The sequence below is a fragment of the Lissotriton vulgaris genome, unplaced genomic scaffold (genome assembly GCF_964263255.1).
Source record: "Lissotriton vulgaris unplaced genomic scaffold, aLisVul1.2 SCAFFOLD_211, whole genome shotgun sequence".
NCBI lineage: Eukaryota > Metazoa > Chordata > Amphibia > Caudata > Salamandridae > Lissotriton > Lissotriton vulgaris.
This window is the reverse complement of record NW_028251874.1, coordinates 2,393,743-2,416,321: the sequence shown is the minus strand read 5'-3', so window position 1 is coordinate 2,416,321 and position 22,579 is coordinate 2,393,743. Positions and strand designations below refer to the sequence as shown.

Genomic DNA, 22,579 nt, shown 5'->3' with positions numbered 1-22,579 from the left:
ACCGCATTGTTGGAGTCATTCAGGATGGGAGTGAGGACTTCACTGATGGAGGTTAGACCTTGGTTGAAAGTATGGTGGGGGCATGAGTCTCATGGGACCCCACAGTGGATGGTCTTCATGGTTGCGGCAGTCTTGTTTGTGGTGATGCCGTTCTACATGGTCAAGGTCCATTCTTCAGCTGTGATTGGAAGACTGGCTGCGAGGTCGCTGGAGTCAGGTTGAAGGTTGACGTTGTCGTATGTGGATGATCTTCCTCCAAAAGAAGTTAGAGATTTTTGCAATGGGTTTTGTAAGGGGGTGTTGCTGCTGGTGGCTGCAGCACTGTAAATTCTCAGATTATGGAGAAGATTTATTTGGTGCTGGTGTTGCAGGCTTCGATGCGGTTGATATTGGCTGTTCACTTGGCATTTTAGACATGATGGTGGACACATGTTTAGGCAGATTTGAAGACGTTGTTCTCTGCAGTGTCTTTGCTCATTCTCAACTTGCTTTAGAGTTGCTAATAGTGCTGCATTACCACCCTGAGTTCTGTGTACCAGCTGGCTTGCTTTTGTGATCTTGATTTTTTGTTGTTGTTGCTATACTTGAGGGGGTGCAGGTAGTGATCCATTCATTGAAGTTCTTGATTTCTTCTGTCAGGTTGCTGCTGATATGCTTGAGGGGGTCTAGGGTGTTGGTGCATGTCGTGATCCATTCATTGAGGTTTTTTTTTTGTGAAAAACTTTATTGTGCAAAAATAGCATTACAAGTATGGGCCTACAACCACAAGGGCTGGCCACTAGAACATGTGAGGCATTTATGCAAATTCACAAAGCAGCGACCGCTCTCCAGTGGTCCAACTTAACACAGGATACCTTTTCGGCAACACAGAATGTAGGCAGGATAAAGACATTTTTAATTTTTTAGAAATAGAACGAAAAGGAAAACAAAGGAAAAAGACTCAAGGCGAGAGGCGTTATAGACAGTGTCAAGCTCCGATGGGGGGGACCCACAGTACCAAATAACGAATCAGGAGGGCATGAAAGATGGTCGGGGGGGAGGCAGTGGGGAAGTCGGACAATAGGAAAAAAAGGAATAAATCGTTCCAGGAACCTCCGGATCAGGGGGAAAGTGGAATGTCCAAAGTGTCTTCGAAGGGGGGTGTGCAGATGTTCCCTCGGTAGGCGTTCCACTGACCCCAAATTTTGCTCCACGCCCTAGGCTTGCCCCTGGCCAGATATACTGTCTTCTCTCGAAACATGCACCAGTCCATATTCTCCTTCCATACCGACACGGTGGGGGGCCGTGGGGAACCCCACAACTGCGCAATATCTCTTTTTGCAATCATGTTCCCCAGTGCCACCCACCGGGCCTGGGCAACGTTGTAATCATTCGGCTCCCACACATTCAACAGACATCTACGAGCCTCAGGCAGCAGAGCAACCCCGATTACACATTCCATGACCGCATGCACCCGCTGCCAATACGCTGCCACCTCCCGGCACTCCCAGAGGATGTGGAGAAAGGTGGCACTCATACCACATCCACGCTTACACAACCCATCCAAGGAAAATACGATCGCATCCAAACGAGGACCCGTAACATACACACGATGAAGAATCTTAAGCTGGACGAGACGGAGACAGGCAGGAATGGCGACCTCTTTTCGGGAGGATAAGGCAGCCTGCCAGTCCTCGTCGTCCAACTCCAACCCGTCTCCGGTCCAAACCTCTTTGAGACGCACAAGGAGATCTGCCCGGTTGTTAATTAGTTTCTTATAGATCAAGGAGATCGTACTATCGGGCAGATGACCGTCAAGTATACGGTCCTCAAGTGGGGAGGATTCAGGAACCGGAACACCAGCTGTGAAGACAGACAGCAAAGCGTGGCGAACCTGCATATATCTGAAGAACTCCCGATCCCTCAACTCGTACTCACTTTGAAGCATCGCAAAGGTCTTCACCGCGCCTTTCACCCAAAGATCACCCACTCTGCTGATACCAATCATGTCCCAGTTCTCAAAACCTTTCGTTGTCCAGAGGCATCCCAATTGTTCAGATGCATACAATGGGGTCGCTCACGTCAATCGATCCTTCCATCCCATCGCCGCATTTCATCTTTCCACACACGCACTGCAATCTTAGTGGGTCCCGTTAGGTTCCTCCCCGCCGTCCGAGAGTAGAGTGCTCTATTGAAGTTACCACCAGGCAACTGATATTTGTCCATCTCGAATGCAGGCGCCGGACCGGGCTCATACGTAGCATGGTTGATGGCGGACAACTGGAAGGCCCAGTAATACCTCCTGATGTCCGGGAGTGCAATGCCCCCGTCATACCAGGGGAGAGTTAGCTTTGCAAGAGCGATGCGAGCACGACCGTCCCAAACGAGCCTCCTCTGCAAACCTTCCACTTCCCGAAAGTACGCCGCTGGAATAACGTCAAAAGAATTTTGAAGCGCATAGAGAAAGCGAGGCAGAGACATCATTTTAAAAAGTGCCGCTCGACCAAGTGGCGACAACGGCAGTCTACGCCACCGAGCCACGTCCAACTTTAGTCGTCGGAGATGAGGGAGGAGATTATGCTCGTAGCGGGCAACTGGGTCCAACGATATACAGACTCCCAAGTACTTGAAGCCGGCTTGCGAGATTTCAATGGGAAACCTACTCGGTAAAGGGGGAAGGCCACCCGAGATGACATATACACACACGATTTGGACCAATTAATAATCAGGCTGGAGTTCTTGCCAAAAGAAGTGAGAACATCGAACAGGACTTTAAGAGATTTACGAGGGGAGGTAAGGTATAAAAGGATATTGTCGGCGTACAACGAAACACGATCTTCAAAATCGTCGGGGGACCACTGGATGCCCTTTATCGACGGCTCCCATCGGAGCCAGGCTGCGAGCGGTTCTAGAGCAAGAGCAAAAAGCAAGGGGGACAGCGGGCATCCCTGCCGCATACTACTCCCGAGAGCAAAGGACTGGGACACTCTGCCATTGACGACGACCTGAGCTAACGGATCCGAATATAAAAGTCTAACCCAACTGATAAAGTCCACAACGAAACCAAACTTCGCCAAAGTGGCCCAAAGATATGGCCATTCAATCGTGTCAAAGGCCATCGTGGCGTCCAGGGAAGCCAAGATGGCCGGCTCCGATAGAGACTCCGTCCTAGCGAGAACACTGTGTAGGCGCCGCAAGGTAAGAGCAGTGTTCCGGTGCGGAATGAAACCGGATTGATCTGGGTGGATCAGGTCACAAATTACAGTGAGTACACGATTGGCAAGGACCTTGGCGAGGATCTTAGGCTCGGCATTCAGTAGGGAAATAGGCCTATACGACGCACAGCGATCACGAGGTTTGCCCTCCTTAGGAATCACAACTATAGTAGCCAAACGCTGGTCACAAGGGAGGGCGCCAAGCTCACGTGACTCCCTGAAAATTGCGCGAAGATAGGGCGCAACTTTGTCCGGGCGCAGTTTATACAGTTCGATAGGCAGGCCATTAGGGCCCATGGCCTTGCCAGAACGGAGGGAACGGATTGCGGTAGCAATCTCATCGACCGACAATGGGGCCTTCATGCGCTCTCGGTCCTCCTCAGACAGACAAGGCTAAGCAATGTCCCTCAGCAGCAAACGAGAGTCATCTTCGTCTCTGTCGGACACCGGGGAGTAGACCACACGAAAAGAATCGGTAAAACATTCCACAATCTCGCCAGGATCAGTCACGCACACACCATTCGAAGTCTGAATCACAGGGACCACACGATTCGCTCTTTCCTTTTTATCAAGCCAAGCGATCAATTTACCCGCCTTGTCCCCAACATCGTACAATCTACCCTGCTGTTCCCTGAACATTTTCTTGGCAGCATCCGTAACATGGGATTTATAATCAAACTGCTTCAAACTAAGGGCGTGGAGTTTCTCCCGGGTGACGCCTAATTCCAGATCAGCCTCCAACTCAAGTATTTCTGCCTCTAGACTCTCAACCTCCACATTTCCGGCCTTCTTGGTCTCAGCTATTAAGGATAGGGCCTGACCACGAATGACAGTTTTGAAGGCCTCCTACAGGGACACAGAGGACGAAACGGACCCCTCATTTTCCAGGAAGTAGGAATCTAGGGAATTTATCAGGCTGCTACGGGTCTTGGGGTTGCGCAAGTACCATGGATTGATAGGGGGCGATCCGCCCCGCAGCGTGTATCCCCGTATCAAAACTAAGCCACAAAGGAGAATGATCCGAAATGCCTCGGGCCAAATGTCTGATCTCCCTGAAGTAGGAAGACTGGACAGCGGCCAGAAGGATATAATCGAGCCTGGATAACTCCCATGAGCCCCGGAGTGAAAGGTATACTGACATTGCGTCGGGTGCATTAACCTCCAGCAGTCCACCAGACCAAAGGTGTCTATGAACCCACCGAGCCAAAATTGGGAAGTGGGAAGTGTCCTGGGAGGGTGGCGATCCAAACTGCCTGAAAGCACAGAATTAAATTCCCCGCCCATGAGGAGAAGACTGTCAGGGAGGTCCAGCATCATCCGGCCAACATCCGAGAAAGTAGAGGTCTGGAGACCCGGGGGAACGTATACTGTAACCAAGGAAAGAGTCTTACCCTCCCACCTACCAGTGAGGGCGGCGTAGCGCCCTCTGTCATCAAGGATAACATTATCAATCTCTATAGGGAGAGAAGACCGGATCAAAATACCAACCCCTCTGGAACCAGTGGTGAACCCCGAGTGAGCAACCAGTCGGTAACCCCACCTATTTAAAGCATGACACACGTTTCCCACCAAATGCGTCTCCTGTAAGAGTACCACATCAGGAGATAAACGAAGCAAATATTGCAGTACAACACCCCGTTTTATACGATCCCCCAATCCATTGACGTTCCATGATACCAACCTCAACCCACTATCCCCCCATCCCCACAAGTGATGCATAGGTCACCCCACAAAGAGCCGGACACCTGAAGCAAGGAAAAAACCAATATGTCGCATTGAGAGAAAAAAACACACACCCAAACACCCCATCTCACCCCCCAACCAACTCCCATTACAACTCCCCCCTCCCTGCACCCCTGCAGTAGACTAAGAAGCCACCCCAACATGCAGTGTGCCTATCGCCCTAACAACCCCATTCTACAAAAAGACCCCGGAGGAGGAAAGAGGCCCGTCGCCACCCGCCACCCAGACGTGGACAGCAATGAAACATACTATAAAAAGAAATAGAACCCAGCTGAGAAATGTCCAATGTTCGGAGGTCAGGGACCAAAAAGTCACTTCTGCGTAGGCTCACCACCTTCGGCACCGCCAGGGTGCTCCGTCCGATCGCCTCGGCCATGCAGGGAGTCCAGCCAGTCACTAACATTGTCCAGCCGATCGAAAAAGAAGGTCCGCTCCTCATACTCCACTCGAAGCCTAGTAGGGAAAAGCATCGCATACTTCAAACCAAGGTCCCGCAGATGTCGTTTTACCCCCTGAAAAGCCATCCTTTGTCTCTGGGCATGTTGAGTAAAGTCCGGGAAAAAAATTATAGAGGAGTTCTCAAATTTTACCAGGCCATGCACTCTCGATGCCTGCAGGATCGCATCTCGGTCTCTGAAGTGGAAGAGTTTTGCAATGATGGGCCGCTGAGGAGCGCCCGGCTTGGGCTTACCACCCGGCACACGATGTGCACGCTCCACTGCGAAAAACTTGCTGAGTCCAGAGGGGGAAAGATGGTTCAGGACGAGATCCTCGACCAGGAGATCCGCCGAGTGAGGCTCGGGATTTTCTGCAACACCTGTGACGCGAATGTTGTTGCGTTGCGCCCTGTTCTCAAAATCCTCCAGCCGGTGGGACATCAAGTCATTGGCCGATTTCAGATTGCCATATTCTGTTTTAAGTTCCGACACATCGGCCGTGGGGCTCGAAGTCTTCAGATCCAATGACTTCACTTTCTCATTGGTATTGGACAGGTCGGCCCTGATCAAGGTGGCATCGATGGCGACCGTGTCGATTTTACGAGCCAGAGTCTCATATTGCTGGCCGATGGTCTCCTTCATATTGGAGATGGCGCCCATGATGTCCTGCAGGGACAGATCAACAGGAGCGGATGGGTCCTCTTTGTCATCCTCTGGAGTACGACTGGAGAGTCCGGGGGATCCTTTGGGCTGAGTGTATCGATCTATAACATTTGTCTGGACCAGTCCCCCACGAAGAGGTGTCTTTGTCTTTCGCTTCTCAGCATCACCCCTGCCAGCCATGTTGGAAGATGCGCCCCGGAGGGGCCCGCGAGACCTGGTGAAAATGGCCGCCGACAGGCAGGGCACCAACAGACCACAAAAGCCGGCTCGCACGGCCAAAACCAAATCACGAAAGTGATCCAAAAGGCTGTGAAGTTAAAGCAGTGCTTGCATTAGATGGAGGCTGGACTGGCCCCCAGCCGAGGGATCAAACCGTGTCGGGATCCAGAAACAAAACCGAAAGTGGTGATGGGGCTACCAAGGAGACCCCACTGCCGTTGTTGTTCGACTCCGTCCCGGATCCACAAGTCGCCCAGTCCCCGGCTCGCCTCCAGGTGGGCCCAAGAAGTTCAGATCGACGCAGTTTCGGTTGCCCGAGTCCGATTTAAGTTCTGAAAAGAGTTATGAACTCAGCCGAGGTTCATCTCAAAGAATCCGTCTGAGAAATCAGGATAACTTCAGGATAGATTGCGAAGGGTGGCGAGGGTCCGGGGAGCCCTGTGCTCACGCGACCATCTTGGATGCGCGCTAAGCTCTTCCTCTCATTGAGGTTCTTGATGTCTTCCGTTAGGTTGCTGGTATGCTTGAGGGGTGCCAGGTTGTTGGTGCAGGTGGTGATCCATTCATTGAAGTTCTTGATGTCTTCCGTTAGGCTGGTAGTATGCTTGAGGCGGGCCAGGTTGTTGGTGTAGGTGGTGATCCAGTTGTTGAAGTTCTTGATGTCTTCTGTTAGGTTGCTTGTATGCTTGAAGGGGGCAAGGGTGTTGGTGCAGGTGGTGATCCAGTTGTTGAAGTTCTTGATGTCTTCTGTTAGGTTGCTTGTATGCTTGAAGGGGGCCAGGGTGTTGGTGCAGGTGGTGATCCAGTTGTTGAAGATCTTGATGTCTTCCGTTAGGTTGCTGCTATGCTTGAGGAGGTCCAGGGGTCAGTGCAGGTGGTGACTGTCACACAACACATTAGTTATGTGCCCCACTAGGGGGGGAGGGGTAGGTGTGTAGGAGAGTAGGGGCTGCTTCCTATGGTCACCCCCACTTTTTGCTGTGATTTATTGGATTTTCGACTTTAGTGTGGCTGTGGGCCTGCTAATCAGGCCATCAGCCCAACTGTTCTCTCTCTAAATTGATACCATGTACTTTAATTACATACCTGATTGGGTATTGGGTCACCTCTGTGAGCCCCTGTATAGTGTACCATAGGTACACCGGGCATAGGTGCATCCCAGGCCTACCAGGGGCTGCAGCATGTATTATGCCACCCCTGGCTGGCCATCCAAACTGACACCACAGGCTGATCACTCAGCTTGGGTAAGGTGGTGTAATCACCCCTTACTTAGATATAGTGTTCCTATATCTAATCTTATATATAGACACATATGCACCTATAAGTCACTCCTATGGCAGGCCTCGACAATCCTGGAGGCTGAGTGCTTGGTTTTATGTGAGAGGGTGCTCTGGCATGAGCTGAGCCCCTCTGCAGCTTTTGGAACCATGTCCTTATAGCTGTTCTATGATATAGCCATACCATATACTCTTAAGTGCATTATAATCCTCGCGGTTAAATGCTATCTTTGGTTTGGCTTTATCAAAACATGTTGTGTAAGGTGTGAAACGCTTTGGAATACTACCCCCGCCAATTCTGGCGGCGGGGGTAGCATTCCACCCTTCTAGAGGGAAAAGACATGTATGTTACTGCTTTACTCGGTTAAAGTTAAACAGAGCCTCAGCATCACAAAATGGATGCTGCTGCCACAGACACGAGTCTGACCTCCTGCAACTGGGGAAAACTCCAGCAAGGGAGGCCTGGACAATAGGTTTCCTGTCGAGGAAGGTGCTGGCACGTCCCCAGACAGCCTGTAGTGTATCGAGGCAGGGTGGGTTTAATGGAAAGATGCTTTTCCAGACACTGCCTGGGGCACACAAGGTGCTCCATGCATAGCCCGGTTCAAACCAGCTGCTGGGGTACTCCAGCCCGAGCTCTGGCGCGAAACTGGACAAAGGGAAAGGGGTGTAACCACCCCCTTCCCCAGGTCCACCCATAGGAGGGACCTAGCAGGTAATCCAGACCCTTAGTTTAGTAAAAGTTAGGAGCTTTGTCTTGAGACATTAGATTATCCTGGAAAGAAACTACGAAATAGAACTCATGGGCTTCGACATTCTATGCTGACTAGAAGACTGAAGAATATCTCCCTTGTGGTCAAGGAGTGACCACCCTGTTCAAACAAGCACCACCAGTAACTTGCCGGTTTGCTTTGTCGATGCTCCAGCGGGACTCCGACAACTCAGTGACTCAGAAACTGGACTTCCAGACTTCTCCAACTTCGATCCACATCCACATCAGAGCTGAGACCCATGGCGGACACGAGAGACGTGGGACCGGTTATCCTGGACTACCTGCACTTTGCTAATTGTGCAACGACTGAGGCACCCTCGCAGTTGTGCATTGGGGTAAGAGAAGCCCCAGACCTGAGCATTATTTGCACCAGAGCTCAGCCCTCCTCACTCCACGAGAGCCGCGTGAGGCCCGCTCCTGCATTTCAGCTCGACGCGTCTTCCTGGTTGCTAGCCCGTTGGCTAGTGAGCCCTCTGAAGACGATCCTTTTATTTTCCAGTGCTTGCCTGGTTGCTCTGGGCTTGCTTTAGCTTCCCTCAAAAAGAGAAACACCTCTGACCTTGCTGGTCTGATCTGAAGCCAATCTTCACTTCCTGCGTGGGTTGCGGTTACCAAGGCTTGTTGGGTCCAATCCGGATACCAACACCGCAGTCAACTAGATCCTTCGTGGGACAGCTCGAATCCAGCTCCTGGTTGTCGTCGACGCCTCCTGGCCCTTGTGCCTGCAGAGACAAACTTCACCTCTTCACCGGTTTGCATCGCAACATCACCTGGTTCCATCCTGGTTCCTTCCTGGTCACTGGCTAGTGATCCAGACTCTGTCCTCTCTGCTTTCAGGTTCTTCAGTTCTTCGATCCACCCTAAGATCCGCCCGGACACTCTTCCTTCGGCTGCCTGCAGCACTTCTTTTGCAGGTCTCCATTGAAAGCCTCTACGAAACCCGACACAAAAAGACTCCTATGCACCCGGCCACCCTGGGTGAGGTAACTAGAGTACCCCGGTGCTCCTGTGGGTATTGACTATCCAAGTGTCCTAGTTTAAAGGGGTTTTGTCGTAGTCCACTCGGAAGTGCACTTAATCAGTAACTTTGTGACTTCTTCGTTCTCCATTGAAAGTCAATGAGAACCCACACCAGTGTTTAGACACTGCAGGCGCTGTCCGTGGGTCTCCTACTTCCTAACCTTTGGTTCTGTAGTGTAGCCCCAGCGATTCCCTAGGCCCTAGGCCTATTCACTATTCTTGAAGTGGTGCTTATACCACTTACGGTTCGTGAGGCCCCAGGGCAGAATTGTATTTGTGCAACTTAAAGTAAATTGTAATGTATTTTGATCTCTGACCTCATAAAGAGTGCAGATGGGTTGTGTTAGTAATAAATACAGATATCATTGAGGTATTTGTCTATTTCACTCCTGAGGCGGGAGCCGGGGGATCTCTGCGCTCTCTTGTGCTTTATTAGAATAGCGCGTCTGTTATTGATCAAAAATAAAGATTTTTTAAAAGTTGTAAATATTTTAACTTGCAGTTCTTAAATTTAGCCCCCACCTTGGTGCGAGATTTGCGTCGCCCAAGGCTGCTTCCCGACCTGCCTACCTGACATTGCGCCGCCGCTATTAGGCGCTGGTTACTCACTTCAGCCACTTCAGCCGCCATCTTGGGCAGGGGAAGGCTGGCGGTCTAGCTGATCGCTCCTCCCACCCTCCTCCCACCCCCGACCATGGATAAAAACAACAGACCCACCCGTGCGCGCAGCGGGCGGGCACAGCGGGCGCGCCAAAGGCGAGCCCGTCTGCGCCCGTCCGCGCCTGGACCGGGCCAAGGGCCAGTCCCCCTGGTCCAGATCCCCATGTCCCACGAGGACCATATACGTCCAATGCGCTACTGCTTCTGCGACCCCCCAACATCACTCATGTCTCCTACTCGACCCGCTGCTACTTGATGGGGATTCTGCTCAACTCTGTTCCTGTTGTAAATCACGGATACCCCTCAAACTAAATCCTCCCCCTACCACAAAGTCTAAATCACCCAAATCCTTTTCACTTGCCCTTATTAATGTCCGCTCGCTCGGGAAACACCGACAGGACATAGCTGACTTGATGGAGGACAATAGTTTAGACTTGCTATTTATGACAGAAACTTGGATGGACAGCTCGTCCGATCCAGACATAGTGATTGCAGACCAAAAGGCTTTTCTATCCACAGATTGGACAGACAACGCAAGAAAGGTGGTGGGATTGCCGTCATTGTACGTGACACTTTCACTGTCAGAACCAACATGATCTCACTACCATCCTGTGAAACTCTGCAATTCTCTATCAAGTTGACTCCCTCCTATAACTTTAAAGGGATCCTTTTGTACCGCCCACCGGGATCAAGGACCGGATTTATCTCCGACTTTAGGTCCGTTCTGGAATCGTCAGCCCTTGATAGTTCTCTCACTGTCCTCGGTGACTTTAACTTTCATTTTGATAAAACGGAGGACAAAGACACTGCTGCGCTTCTAGGGGATATGACAACCTTTGGTCTCCCACTGCTGGTCAAATCACCCACACATGACGGGGGCCATATACTGGATGGCATTTTCACCAACTCACAGGATTTACATGTTTCTCAAATTCTTCCTGTCACCTGGTCAGACCACCATGCTATCCTGGCTTCACTAACCACACATGACACTGGTGCCTCCACATTACCCTCTAATATTCGCCAGTCCTTCCAGGCGTGGAATGACATTGATAGTTCCAGCCTGGAAACTCTCTTAACCAATTCCATCCCCCCCTATCAACCGACCCTAACACCGCCACTACTCAATTCTATGAGTCGGTGGGCTCAGCGGCATCCTCCCTGGCCCCAGTTAAACAACGGTCTCGTAATAGATCTACCCCGTCGGCCCCCTGGTATTCGGAGCCCTTAAGAAAACAAAAACAACAGTGTAGGAATAAGGAGAGGCACTGGCGAAAAGACTACTCGGTAGAGGCCAAAATTAAGTATAAAGAAACGGTAGCCAAATATAAAACTATGATAGATGAGGCCAAGAAAATATTCTTTAGCGACAGAATCGAAATGGCCAAAAATTCCAATAAGGCTTTGTACGAAACCTCTAAGCAGCTAGCAGGCTACTCTCCAAATTTGACTCCACCTCCCTCACAACCTCTTTGTGACGCCCTAGCTAGCTTCTTCTTTAGTAAAGTCAATGACATCTACTCTGCCTTTGCTAAAAATACTAAATTCCCTTCTAACTTGTCGACTGCCGTTTATACTGGACCCATCCTCTCTCAGTTTGCAGAAATCTCTAGTTCCTAGATTGCGGACATTATATCCACCATTAGATCAGGCTCTGCACTTGACCCCTGTCCATTTAAAGTACTACTACCTGTTATCGAAGTGATTCTTCCTGCCATCACCTCTATCTGCAACGCCATGTTTAGTACAGGCACCTACCCTGATATTTTTAAAAAAACCCTCATTAAACCACTCTTAAAGAAGCCACATCTCGACATGGAAGTACCAAAGAGCTACCGGCCTATTGCTAGCCTACCTGTTCTGGCTAAAATAGCTGAAAAAGCTCTGAATCAACAGCTCTCCGCCTTCATAGAGCAACATCATTTACTTGATGAATCCCAGTTTGGCTTCCGCCAATTTCATGGGACGGAGACAGCTTTGATTAAAGGAGCGGATGATATTAGATCCATCCGCGACGCTGGGGGTGCAGCAGTCTTGATACTGCTTGACTTATCGGCAGCTTTCGACACGGTCGATCATGCTATTTTGATCGACCGTGTGGAAAACATGGATGTCCAGAATAATGCCAGGAAACTTCTGGCCGACAGAACCCAGGTGGTCACAATGGGATCCTTTCACTCTTCCACCTTGTCTCTGCCATGTGCAGTACCTCAAGGCTCATCCCTAAGTCCGACACTTTTTAACATCTATGTGTCGGACCTAGCCAATATCATTCGTGCACATGGGATGAGCCTTACCTCCTATGCAGATGACACACAGTTGGTCCTTGCCATTAAGAACAACGGCCATAAAATAGCTGAAGATCTCAAATCAGGCATGGTAGCAATTGGGAGCTGGATGGCTTCCAATTGTCTAAAATTAAATTCCGACAAGACGGAAGTAGTCATCTTCGGACAGCTGACTCCAGAATGGTCATCCAATTGGTGGCCATCTTCAATAGGCTCTCCTCCCGAGCCGGTCAGCAAGGTGAGAATTTGGGAGTCATCTTCGATGACCGCCTCACTTTTCATCCACATGCTAACCAGATTACCTCCTCAGCCTTCCACAAACTGAGACTCATCAAAAAAATCCTCCCCTTCCTTCCTGACACAGCTGGTAAAACCCTGGTCACTTCCCTTGTATTTTCCACCCTGGATTACTGCAATGCCTTATTCCTTAATGCACAAGAAGGAGTCCTAAACAAAATGCAAATTATACAAAATTCAGCTGCTAGGCTCCTGGGAAAAATTCCCAAATATCAATCCGCCTCCGACACCATCAGAGAGTTACACTGGTTACCCATCAGAAACCGAATAAAATTTAAAACTCTCTGTATTGTGTACAAGGCCTTGCATAACCTGGGACCAGCTTATCTCGTTCAAAATCTGATTCCCTATTGTCCGTCCAGAACACTACGTTCTTCAAGTCTAATTGACCTTGTGGTTCCTCGTACCAAAACTGTTTCATGGGGTGACAGAAGATTCCTGGTGTCAGCTCCAAAGTTATGGAACACGCTGCCCCACTCGATTAAAGCCAGTCCTTCTCTCTGGTCCTTTCGTAAGCAACTTAAGACCTGGCTCTTTAATCATTAAACTCAGCTCCCCCCTCTCAGCTTAAATATTACAGATATCTCAGCGCCGAGACGCCCATGGGCCTTTGTTCGCGCTCTAGAAATGTCAAAATTAATCAAATAACTAAATAAATATATACCTTGTGTGGTGTCCTTTCATTTGGTATTCAAGGGATTATATATGGTAAAACAACTGGCTTCCCATGTTCTCTGAAGTTTTAGCCTAAGACTGCTGGTCCATGCTACCACTAGGATAGCTTGTCTATAAGGTTGACTTTACAACCACCACCATAAGGGTCGTTTAGACTGTTGCAAGGTGCCCACTAGAATAGTGGACATCATATACCAGGCTAACTTTTCACAAGGTGTACTCCCCATGAACTCCTGGTTCGCCGGGCATCTATCCAAAGGGTACCGTCCCTGGGTTGGGGAGCCAGAAGCAAGTGTTTTTTGACCTGGACGTCAGGGCAACTGTAATCAGTGTCCTGACCGGTTTGCCTTCTAGGGGTACCACTCCAGAGGGTTGGTGCAGGCCTAGTCGGGATCTTTAGGGTCCCTGGCTGAGTGTGGTAGTACTACCCTGAGAATAGATAGGCCCATCTTAAGTGAAGGGACCCTGCTCTTCAGAATGGAGGGTATAATTAATGGAGAGAGGTCCTGAACTGGTGGGAGAGTAGTGTTCTTGTGGGTGCTTCTCCTGGGAGAGTGCGGAACCCCAGAAGGAGAGGTAGGGTGAGGTAACGCTTTGCCCGTGACCTTTGGTCAGCCTGAGGGAGCCGACCCTAGGTTGAAAGATCGGTGGTAGTTTAGAACTACACTGAGAGGGAGAGTGGAGAATGGCTATTATGTGCCAGGGGTTACTGCCCCCACTCTGTGCTTTGGCAATGACCAATGACATTAGGATGGCCTAGGGTCTGGTCCTGGCCGTGGACAACTAGGGAGTACCAGTGGGGTAGCCTAGTTGGGCCTGAGAGTTTTTTTTCAGAGGCAACCACGTGGGTTCAGAGTGTCGTAGAACTGGAGGGTGTCCCTGCAGTGCAGGCCCGCGTCCATGTTCTATCGACCGAAGCAGGGAAGCCCATCAAGGTAGTGATTGGTCTACCCTGCATTTTGACTGGAAGGTGTTTGTGTTGGACTTGGCCCTTTTTGCAGGTTCACCTCTAAACGTTTTGCTTTTCTTCCAGCCTTTTTCTCTGTGTAGTGTTAGTGGTTTAAGGCCGCTGGGCACTTTAGCCCTGTGGTCCAGTGTATTCTGCGTGCGCTCTCTGTTACATTTAGTGGGTGTGAGAGTGGCCTGCCCTCCTATAGGAATGCATGGGGGATTCCCTGCTCAGTGTGTGTCAGTGGTAAATCCTGTTATGAGAGTAGCAGTATGGTCAAGCATGGTATGTATGAAATTGTGAGAATAAATGCTGTGCAATGGTGTGCGCAGATTTATTATGACTATGTGAAAAATTCCACTTTTAGAAGTTGGCATTTCTTTGTGCTATGTGTGCTCCTACCTGATGTGAATTTCATGTCTGGTTTTGGTGGGACAGGGCAGGCTGAGCCTGAAGTGGGTTGAATAGAGAGATCTGTAGTTGGGGTATGGGAAGGGGTGACCCTTTGATCTGAGCAGGCTGTGCCTGGCAAGGTGAATGATGGCTCCACCTCCCACTGTGCGGCTGATGGCAGACCCCCTCTTCCTCAAAGGCAGGATGCAGCCTTGTAAACAAAGTGCTCCAGGACCACACCGAACTGGTGCTGGCTGGGTTCAGTGACTTGTGACTTTTGAGAACAAACAGCCTGATTCATCAAAGACCCGCTTTGCGAGTCTTTAATAGCGATTCATAAGGAATCGCTATTACAGACTCACAAAACGGGATTCATGTAGGAATCTCAAAATAAAATGCGATTCCTACACATTCCTTATTTGCGATTAGCAAATTGCTAATCGCAAATAAGGAATTACTCCCCATTCATTCCTTTGGGCCAAAAGGCCCATAGGAATGAATGGGGAGTATTCCTTATTTGCGATTAGCAATTAGCTAATCGCAAATAAGATAGCGATTTAAAGGGTGCCAGGGGTGTCCAGAGAACACCCTGTAGCACCCCTTAAATGCAAATTTAAACAGGTGTTGCGCACACACATGTCCAAAGGACATGTGTGTGTGCAACATGCAACTTAGAAAAATGCTTTTAAAAGCATTTTCCTACGTTTTTGCTATTTACCACGAGGTTTGACCTCGCGGTAAATAGCGGCCCGAAATTGCGATTTCGCAATTTGAAATTGGATGATGAATTGCATTTAAGGAATCTCAAATAGAGATTCCTTAAATGTAATTCCTCGCAAATTTGCGAATTCGCTATTACCGATTTTTGCATTTGGGATGATAAATCCCAAATGCAAAAATTGCGCTCGCAAAGGGCCAGATTCTGAGAATCTGGCCCTTTGCGAGCGCAATTCACCTTCATGAATCTGGCTGAAAGTCTTTTGGTGGTATAAGTAAAGGGGCTTTGACCCCATGAAATATTTCAGTTCCATGGTGCTCTTCTAGGATGATGTGCTGCTCCTGATCTTGCTGGGGCATGCTGCTGCCCATGAGGAACTGCCATGAGGGCTTGCCTCCCTGGGCCCTGCGTTGCCCCCTTGATTGCTGAGGACTTTTGCTTTTGGAGCTATGGCTCCCTGCGCTCGGTGAGCGCTATATTTTAATTCTTTCCTGGAGGAAGAACGTGTTACTTCTGGATGCGAAGACGAACCTCTGTCCATGTAACTAGAGGGAAAGGACTTTGAAACTTTCATCCATCTTGCTGAAGCAACTACCCAAGGGCCTGAATTGAGCTTGCCTCCTGCTGAAGGGACATTAGACTTCACCCATCAGCCTCTCAGGTGAGGCCTCTGTTGAGAATTCCAGATCCTCTGGTTCTACTGCAGGTAACGCGGACTGAAAGTCACCGTTATCGCTATTGTGGGCCGCCGCAGCTGAGGAGCTGTTGCCGCAGAGAGCCTGCATTTGCCTGTGTTACCAAAGACATCGTTATTGCAATTTTGGGCCACCGCAGCTGAGGAGCCGTTGCCGCTGAGAGCCCGCATCTGCCTGTGTCTTCAAAGTCCTCATTATCGCTCTTTTGGGCCGCTGCAACTGAGGAGCTGTTGCTGCTGAGAGCCTGCATTTGCCTGTGTTACCAAAGTCATCAATATCGCTATTTTGGGCCACCGCAGCTGTGGAGCTGTTGCCGCTGAGAGCCTGCATTTGCCTGTGTTACCAAAGTCATCGCTATCGCTATTGTGGGCCGCCGTAGATGGGGAGCTGTGGCGCTGAGTGCCCGCCTTTGCTGTCCTACGAGAATCATCGCTATCGCTATTGTGGGCAGCTGCAGCTGAGGAGCTGTTGCCGCTGAGAGCCCGCATCTGCCTGTGTCTTCAAAGTCCTCATTATCGCTCTTTTGGGCCTCTGCAATTGAGGAGCTGTTGCTGCTGAGAGCCCGCATTTGCCTGTGTTACCAAAGTCATCAATATCGCTGGTGTGGGCCGCTGTAAATGGGGAGCTGTGGTGCTGAGAGCCCGCATTTGCCTGTGTTACCAAAGTCATCAATATCGCTATTTTGGGCCGCCGCAGCTGAGGAGCTGTTGCCGCTGAGAGCCTGCATTTGCCTGTGTTACCAAAGTCATCGCTATCGCTATTGTGGGCCGCCGTAGATGGGGAGCTGTGGCGCTGAGTGCCCGCCTTTGCTGTCCTACGAGAATCATCGCTATCGCTATTGTGGGCCGCTGCAGCTGAGGTGCTGTGCCGCTGAGTGCTCGCATTTGCCATCCTACGTGAATCATCGCTACCACCAATGTGGGCAGCTGCAGCTGAGGAGCTGTGCCGCTGATTTCCCGCATTTGCAATACTACAAAAATCATTGCTATTGCTGTGGGTCGCTGCACCTGAGGAGCTGTGCCGCTGAGTGCCCGCCTTTAAGCCCCGTACTTTCACAGCTGTGCAGCAGGTCTGCGCAATTGCACACATGGATTCTGCTGCATTGGCAGCCGCCCTGACACTTTAAACATGGGGCATTTTGAGCCCCTTTGAGAAGGCCGGTTGGCAGGGGGTCTGTTAGGTTTGTAGGGCCCTAATGTGATGCATGTGGTGCTAGGAAATGTGATTTATGTAGTATGATTTATGCACCCTGTTTTATGCCGCTAAATGTGGTTTATGATTATGAGGTTGTGCATACTGTATTTATGTTTAAGTTATCCTCTATTGTGGTTTATGCTTGTGAGATTTTTTCCTAAGGTGAGTTATGCTTAGGAGGTTATGGTCTAATATGTTTAGGCTAATGAGGTTGGCGCAGGATATATTTCACGCCTAATGTGATACTGTGCGTAATATGATTTATGTTACAGGATGATGCTGAGTTCAGTGTTTGCCAGTAATTGCTGGTTGTGTTCTATGCATATTATATGTTCTCCATTTACTATCTATACTAAGTGATGGTTCTGACAGTGGTCCAGGTGGCCCTATCATGTGTATATAATCTCCTGTAAATATTGCCCAGTGCCAGTTGGCACAGTGTATATTGTATGATTACTATTCTAATGTGTGTTTTGATAATACAAAGGCTATTTTTGATAAACCCTTGTGTGGAGATCCTTTTGTGATGTGCGTAGTATGTTGTTGCTGTGTGGGTTGCGCAAATGCTTCACACATGGCCTCCGGGATAAGCCTGACTGCTCTTTCCAAGCTACCAAGTGGGTGAGCAGAGGTTATCTTTGGCGTGTAACTCCCTTGCCCTGACTAGAGTGGTACTTTCTTTCTAGATAAGGCTCAAGCCCTAGCCAACCAGAAATCCCATTTGTAACAAGTGTCATCTATCGGCTCGATTGACATCCACCAGCTGGTTGGAGTCACATGTTGGGAGCCTTCACTAAATATTCAGTGATGACAAAATAGTCGTATGTCTTCCAGGAGCAGCGCGCGACCGTCTGACAGCTTCTTAGATGAGTTAAAGCAAACGTAAGACATTAAGTCAGATACCATGGTAAGGTAGAAAAAGACAAAAAGCGCACACTTCTTGGCGGCAGGGATATCGAAGGTATATCACTGGCTGTGATGAAATCTCTATTATAAATGCTGCAATCTTCCAACAATTGCTTGAACCATCCCGAGGAATGCGGCAAAGATAACTTAACAAACAGCAAAGTAAAGACAGGAGTTAGAACTTCAGCTGATCCAGTGTGAACAGGAAAGTATTGTCAAGAAGAGTGTGAATGGAGCTGCATTTGTTATATACTTCCTGAAGTGTTACCTTTATTACATACATCTTGAAGAGTTTCCTTTGTTATTTACTTCCTGAAGAATTACCGTTGTTAAAACTGAAGTGACTGTAGCATATAGCTGATCCATCTCTTTTTCCACAATGTCTTCTTGTTTAAATGAAATCTTGACTATGTGCGTCTTCTTAAAGCTATACCTCTAGCGAATGGGTGCTACGTGAGTGCCCTTTCTTAACTAAGTTATCACCTCCTTTTCTGAATTAAGATGCGGCATGTTCAATAGAACGTTTAGTTACATATCTTTGTATGGTGAAATATCTCTTGGTTACTTTAAAAAATGGTAAAAAAGAGATGTCATTTACAAATAGTTAAATATTGTGTATTTACATTCTCTTACATTTCTATTTAGTGATACATCTCTTTACATCCAACAGGATCCAGCCTTGAATGCACAAATGATTATGAATAATGACAATAATCGTGTAAATCTGCAAAAAAAACGTCAGGAAAAAATGAGCTCCAATATTCAGGAAAAGAGCTGCACAGTCAGAGACTGAGAAACCTGAACATAAACTGATAGATCCTGGAAGAAGCAGTCGAGAGCAATTCAGTGGATGTAAGAGTCTGAGCTGTGTACCTCCTCACCACAAGACGAAGAAATGACCTCGACAAAACTAACGCAACAATAATAACTAACCACTGCCTGTATAAACAAGTCTCCAAGCTTTGATCATTCAATCGGTGTGAGGTGGATACAGCATTGCTCTGTTTCCTGTAATGATGGCAGACCACCATTCAGTGTGCTAGGTATATTGTAAACTATTTCTGGCTAAACCACAGGAGCAATAGAAAAGCACAATGGAGTGGAGCCAGACAACTGAAGGGTAAAGGAAAAAGAGGGTCTCTGATCTACAAGACTGTCCCAATTTGCATCAACCTGAAGGAAGACTAAAATTCACTTGTAAATATGCAAAACCATTCCGCAACCTAAAGAAATAACCACATACAAAGAAGCTTTACTTGCCACAATTATAATGTATGTAGTTGGTGAGTCTTGTATTTCGTTGTGAAATCTGAAATAAACCATCCAAAATACCACACACATACAAGGAGTGTGAGAATAACACAAGTGATTTATCAACCATGTTAGCTCCTCAGGAAACGCACTCATGGGTTGCAGACAAATATGAACCCGACCCAGAGACACTAACCAAGAAAGAAAAATCATACCCAAGCAGCAAGAGGTTTAGTTTGTTATCATCACTAAAGAGCAATCAGCAAACACACACAGGAGAAGCAACGTGCAATTGCAATGAATGTGTAAAGAACTTTAGCCAATTAGCACTCCTAAAAGATCATCAGCGGACACACATGGGGGAAAAACCATACCATTGCACTGAATGTGTAAAGAGCTTCAGTCATTTATCACAACTCCAAGTTCATCAGCGAACACACACAGGGGAAAAACCATACCATTGCACTGAATGTGTGAAGAAATTCAGTCTCTTATCAAATCTACAAACACATTTGCGAACACACACTGGGGAAAAACCATACAATTGCAGTGAATGTTTGAAGAAATTCAGTCTCTTATCAAATCTACAAACACATTTGCGAACACACACTGGGGAAAAACCATACCATTGCAATGAATGTGGAAGTAGTTTTAGGGATTCCTCATCTCTCAGGAATCATCACCGAACACACACAGGAGAAAAGCCATTCCAGTGCAGTGAATGTGTGATGAGATTCAGTCAGTTATCGTGTCTCCAAAAACATCAGCGAACACACACAGGGGAAAAACTATACCATTGCACTGAATGTGTGAAGAGCTTCTGTCGGTTATCACACCTACAACTACATCAGCGAACACACACTGGGGAAAAACCATACCATTGCAATGAATGTGACAAGAAATTCAGTCAATCATCAATCCTACGAAGACATCAGCGAACACACATAGTGGAGAAACCAGTGAATGTGTGAAGAACTTCAGTCTTTTATCACATCTCAAAATACATCAGCGATCGCACACAGGGGAGAAACCATTCCATTGTAGCGAATATGGAAGTAGTTTTAAGGAATCTTCAAAATTAAGGAATCATCAGCGAATACACACTGGAGAAAAGCCATTCAAGTGCAGTGAGTGTGTGAAGAGCTTTAGTCAATTATCAGACCTACAAAGACATCAACGAACACACACAGGTGAAAGACCCTACCACTGCAGTGAATGAGGAAGTAGGTTTAGTCGTTACTCAGCATTAAGGAATCATCAACATACACACACAGGGGAAAAACCATACCACTGCAGTAAATGTGGAAGTCGTTTTAGTGACCCTTCAACATTAGGAAATCATCAGCAAACACATTTAGGGGAAAAGCCATTCAAGTACACTGAATGTGCAAAGAGCTTTAGTCGATTATCAATTCTACGAAGACATCAGCAAAAACATACAGGGGAGAAACCATACCATTGCAGTGGATTTGGAAGTAGTTGTGGAAAGGATTTTCAGCTTTACACAGGGATTAGTGATTAAACCTATAAACACAACACACTTGAATAAGTTTAACAAGCACAGACTGGAGAATATTTGTAGCTGGTTTTGATGTCCGGTCGTTTTGTACAACAACTGGTTCAATGACAGCTGCTAGAGAACAATGTCCAAAGGCACAAGAAGTCAAAGTAGGAAAATGTGACCTGTAACTCTGAGAGTAAATGCTTGCAGTGCACAACATTTATCTCCAATGCTCTGACGCAGGAAAAAATGATGCTCATTTCCATCATCACATACATATGTAAAAGCACCCACCATAGCGGCACTTCCCCAGAGGTGTCCAATATCAAGCTGGACCCTTGGGAAATTTGCTGACTCGCCCCCTGACTATGTAAATGATTCACGGTGAGATTAATTGCATATGAATATATTTTAGATGTTTCTTATTTACAGAGAATCACCCAACCAACTCCTAATTGGTGAAAGGACAGAATCCGTGCATGATGGCAAAATTATTGATCAGAGAGAGAGCTGTTGAAAAGTTTAGTTCTGAATAGGTTTCTGAAAGCTTGAGGGTTAGGAAAAGATTGAATCTTGAGCAGTAAAAAATTCCAGCTCTTAGAGTCCTGAACTATCGACTCCCTGCTTTACATTTCTTGTACCATGGCATTGGAAAATAAATCTGGATTCAGAAGTAAGGGAACACAAAAGATAACATTGCCTTCCACCGAGGTAATTTTAACAAAGTGCCGAGTCCGGGAAGTTCTTCCTGCTGCCGACCATCATCATCACCACCACACAGCCAGTGAGGAACAGCAACGAGACTGCTCTTCAGCACACCCATCCTTATACATAACACACTACAGGGATTTGCTCCTGGGTCAAACTCACTTTACTTTCACATTAACAGCAACAAGTTCTAACCTGAACAAATTATATTTAGGAAGAAGTGGTTTGTATAGACATTAGTGGCATAATACATTTGAAACCCAATACTTTATAAATCTATATTAATGATACATAACCAAACATCCAAACACCACCCATGTATGGACATCCAAGAGCCTTAAAAAAACACACTATAGAGGTGTATACCAGGATCAAACTCAATTTACTTTTAACGTTAACATGAACTAAATTATGATACAGCAAGAACAGTCATGATGCTATGAATTGTACACAATGATGACTAGATTTTACATATTACTAACAAAAGTATGTTTTTTGATATGTAATAAAAAATGTATTTGCATTCATGGTATTTGACTGCTGATTGTATGGAAAGAGATGTTTTTTGTTTTTTAAAGTCCTCATCGAGCAAAATCCCTGAAGGTAAGGAGGAGTCAAAGGCCCCAGTGTCTATTCAGAGCTTTGGAAGCCGGGGGCCCGAGTTTGTCCCGATAAACACAGTTTCTGGTCTTGTCCTTTTGGGGCCTTCTTTTGTCCAAACCGAAAGGTCACGATTTTCAACAGTGGAGGAAGCTAGTCATTATGACTACTCTGGTCAAGTAGTTAGCTTGACATCGTTGTTTTTTTTGCCTTAATCATTGGACCCTCTGTTATTTTGTAAATTATACCTTTCCCACAAATTCCAGAATCAGTTTTTCATTGTGTGTTTCTTTTGAGTTTCAAGCTTATATACCCTTTGACACTGTGGATCATGACATTCTTTTGTCACGTGTCAGGGCGGCGGGAATAGGGGACCGGCATTAGCTTGGGTTGAGTCCTTCCTGATGGACCGCACTCAG

At 47.6% G+C, this 22,579-nt stretch overlaps 1 protein-coding gene across 1 annotated transcript in view; it reads left to right on the top strand.

Moving 5' to 3' along the window:
• Nucleotides 1-22,083, top strand: part of LOC147662738 (uncharacterized) — a 75,239-nt gene extending 53,156 nt beyond the window's left edge. The window contains exon 2 of the mRNA XM_086950937.1: nt 18,771-22,083. Coding sequence (XP_086807063.1) covers nt 19,480-20,322 — 843 coding nt within the window. The 5' untranslated portion in view covers nt 18,771-19,479 and the 3' untranslated portion in view covers nt 20,323-22,083. The remainder of the gene's footprint in view (nt 1-18,770) is intronic.
• The last annotated feature ends 496 nt before the right edge of the window (nt 22,084-22,579 follow it).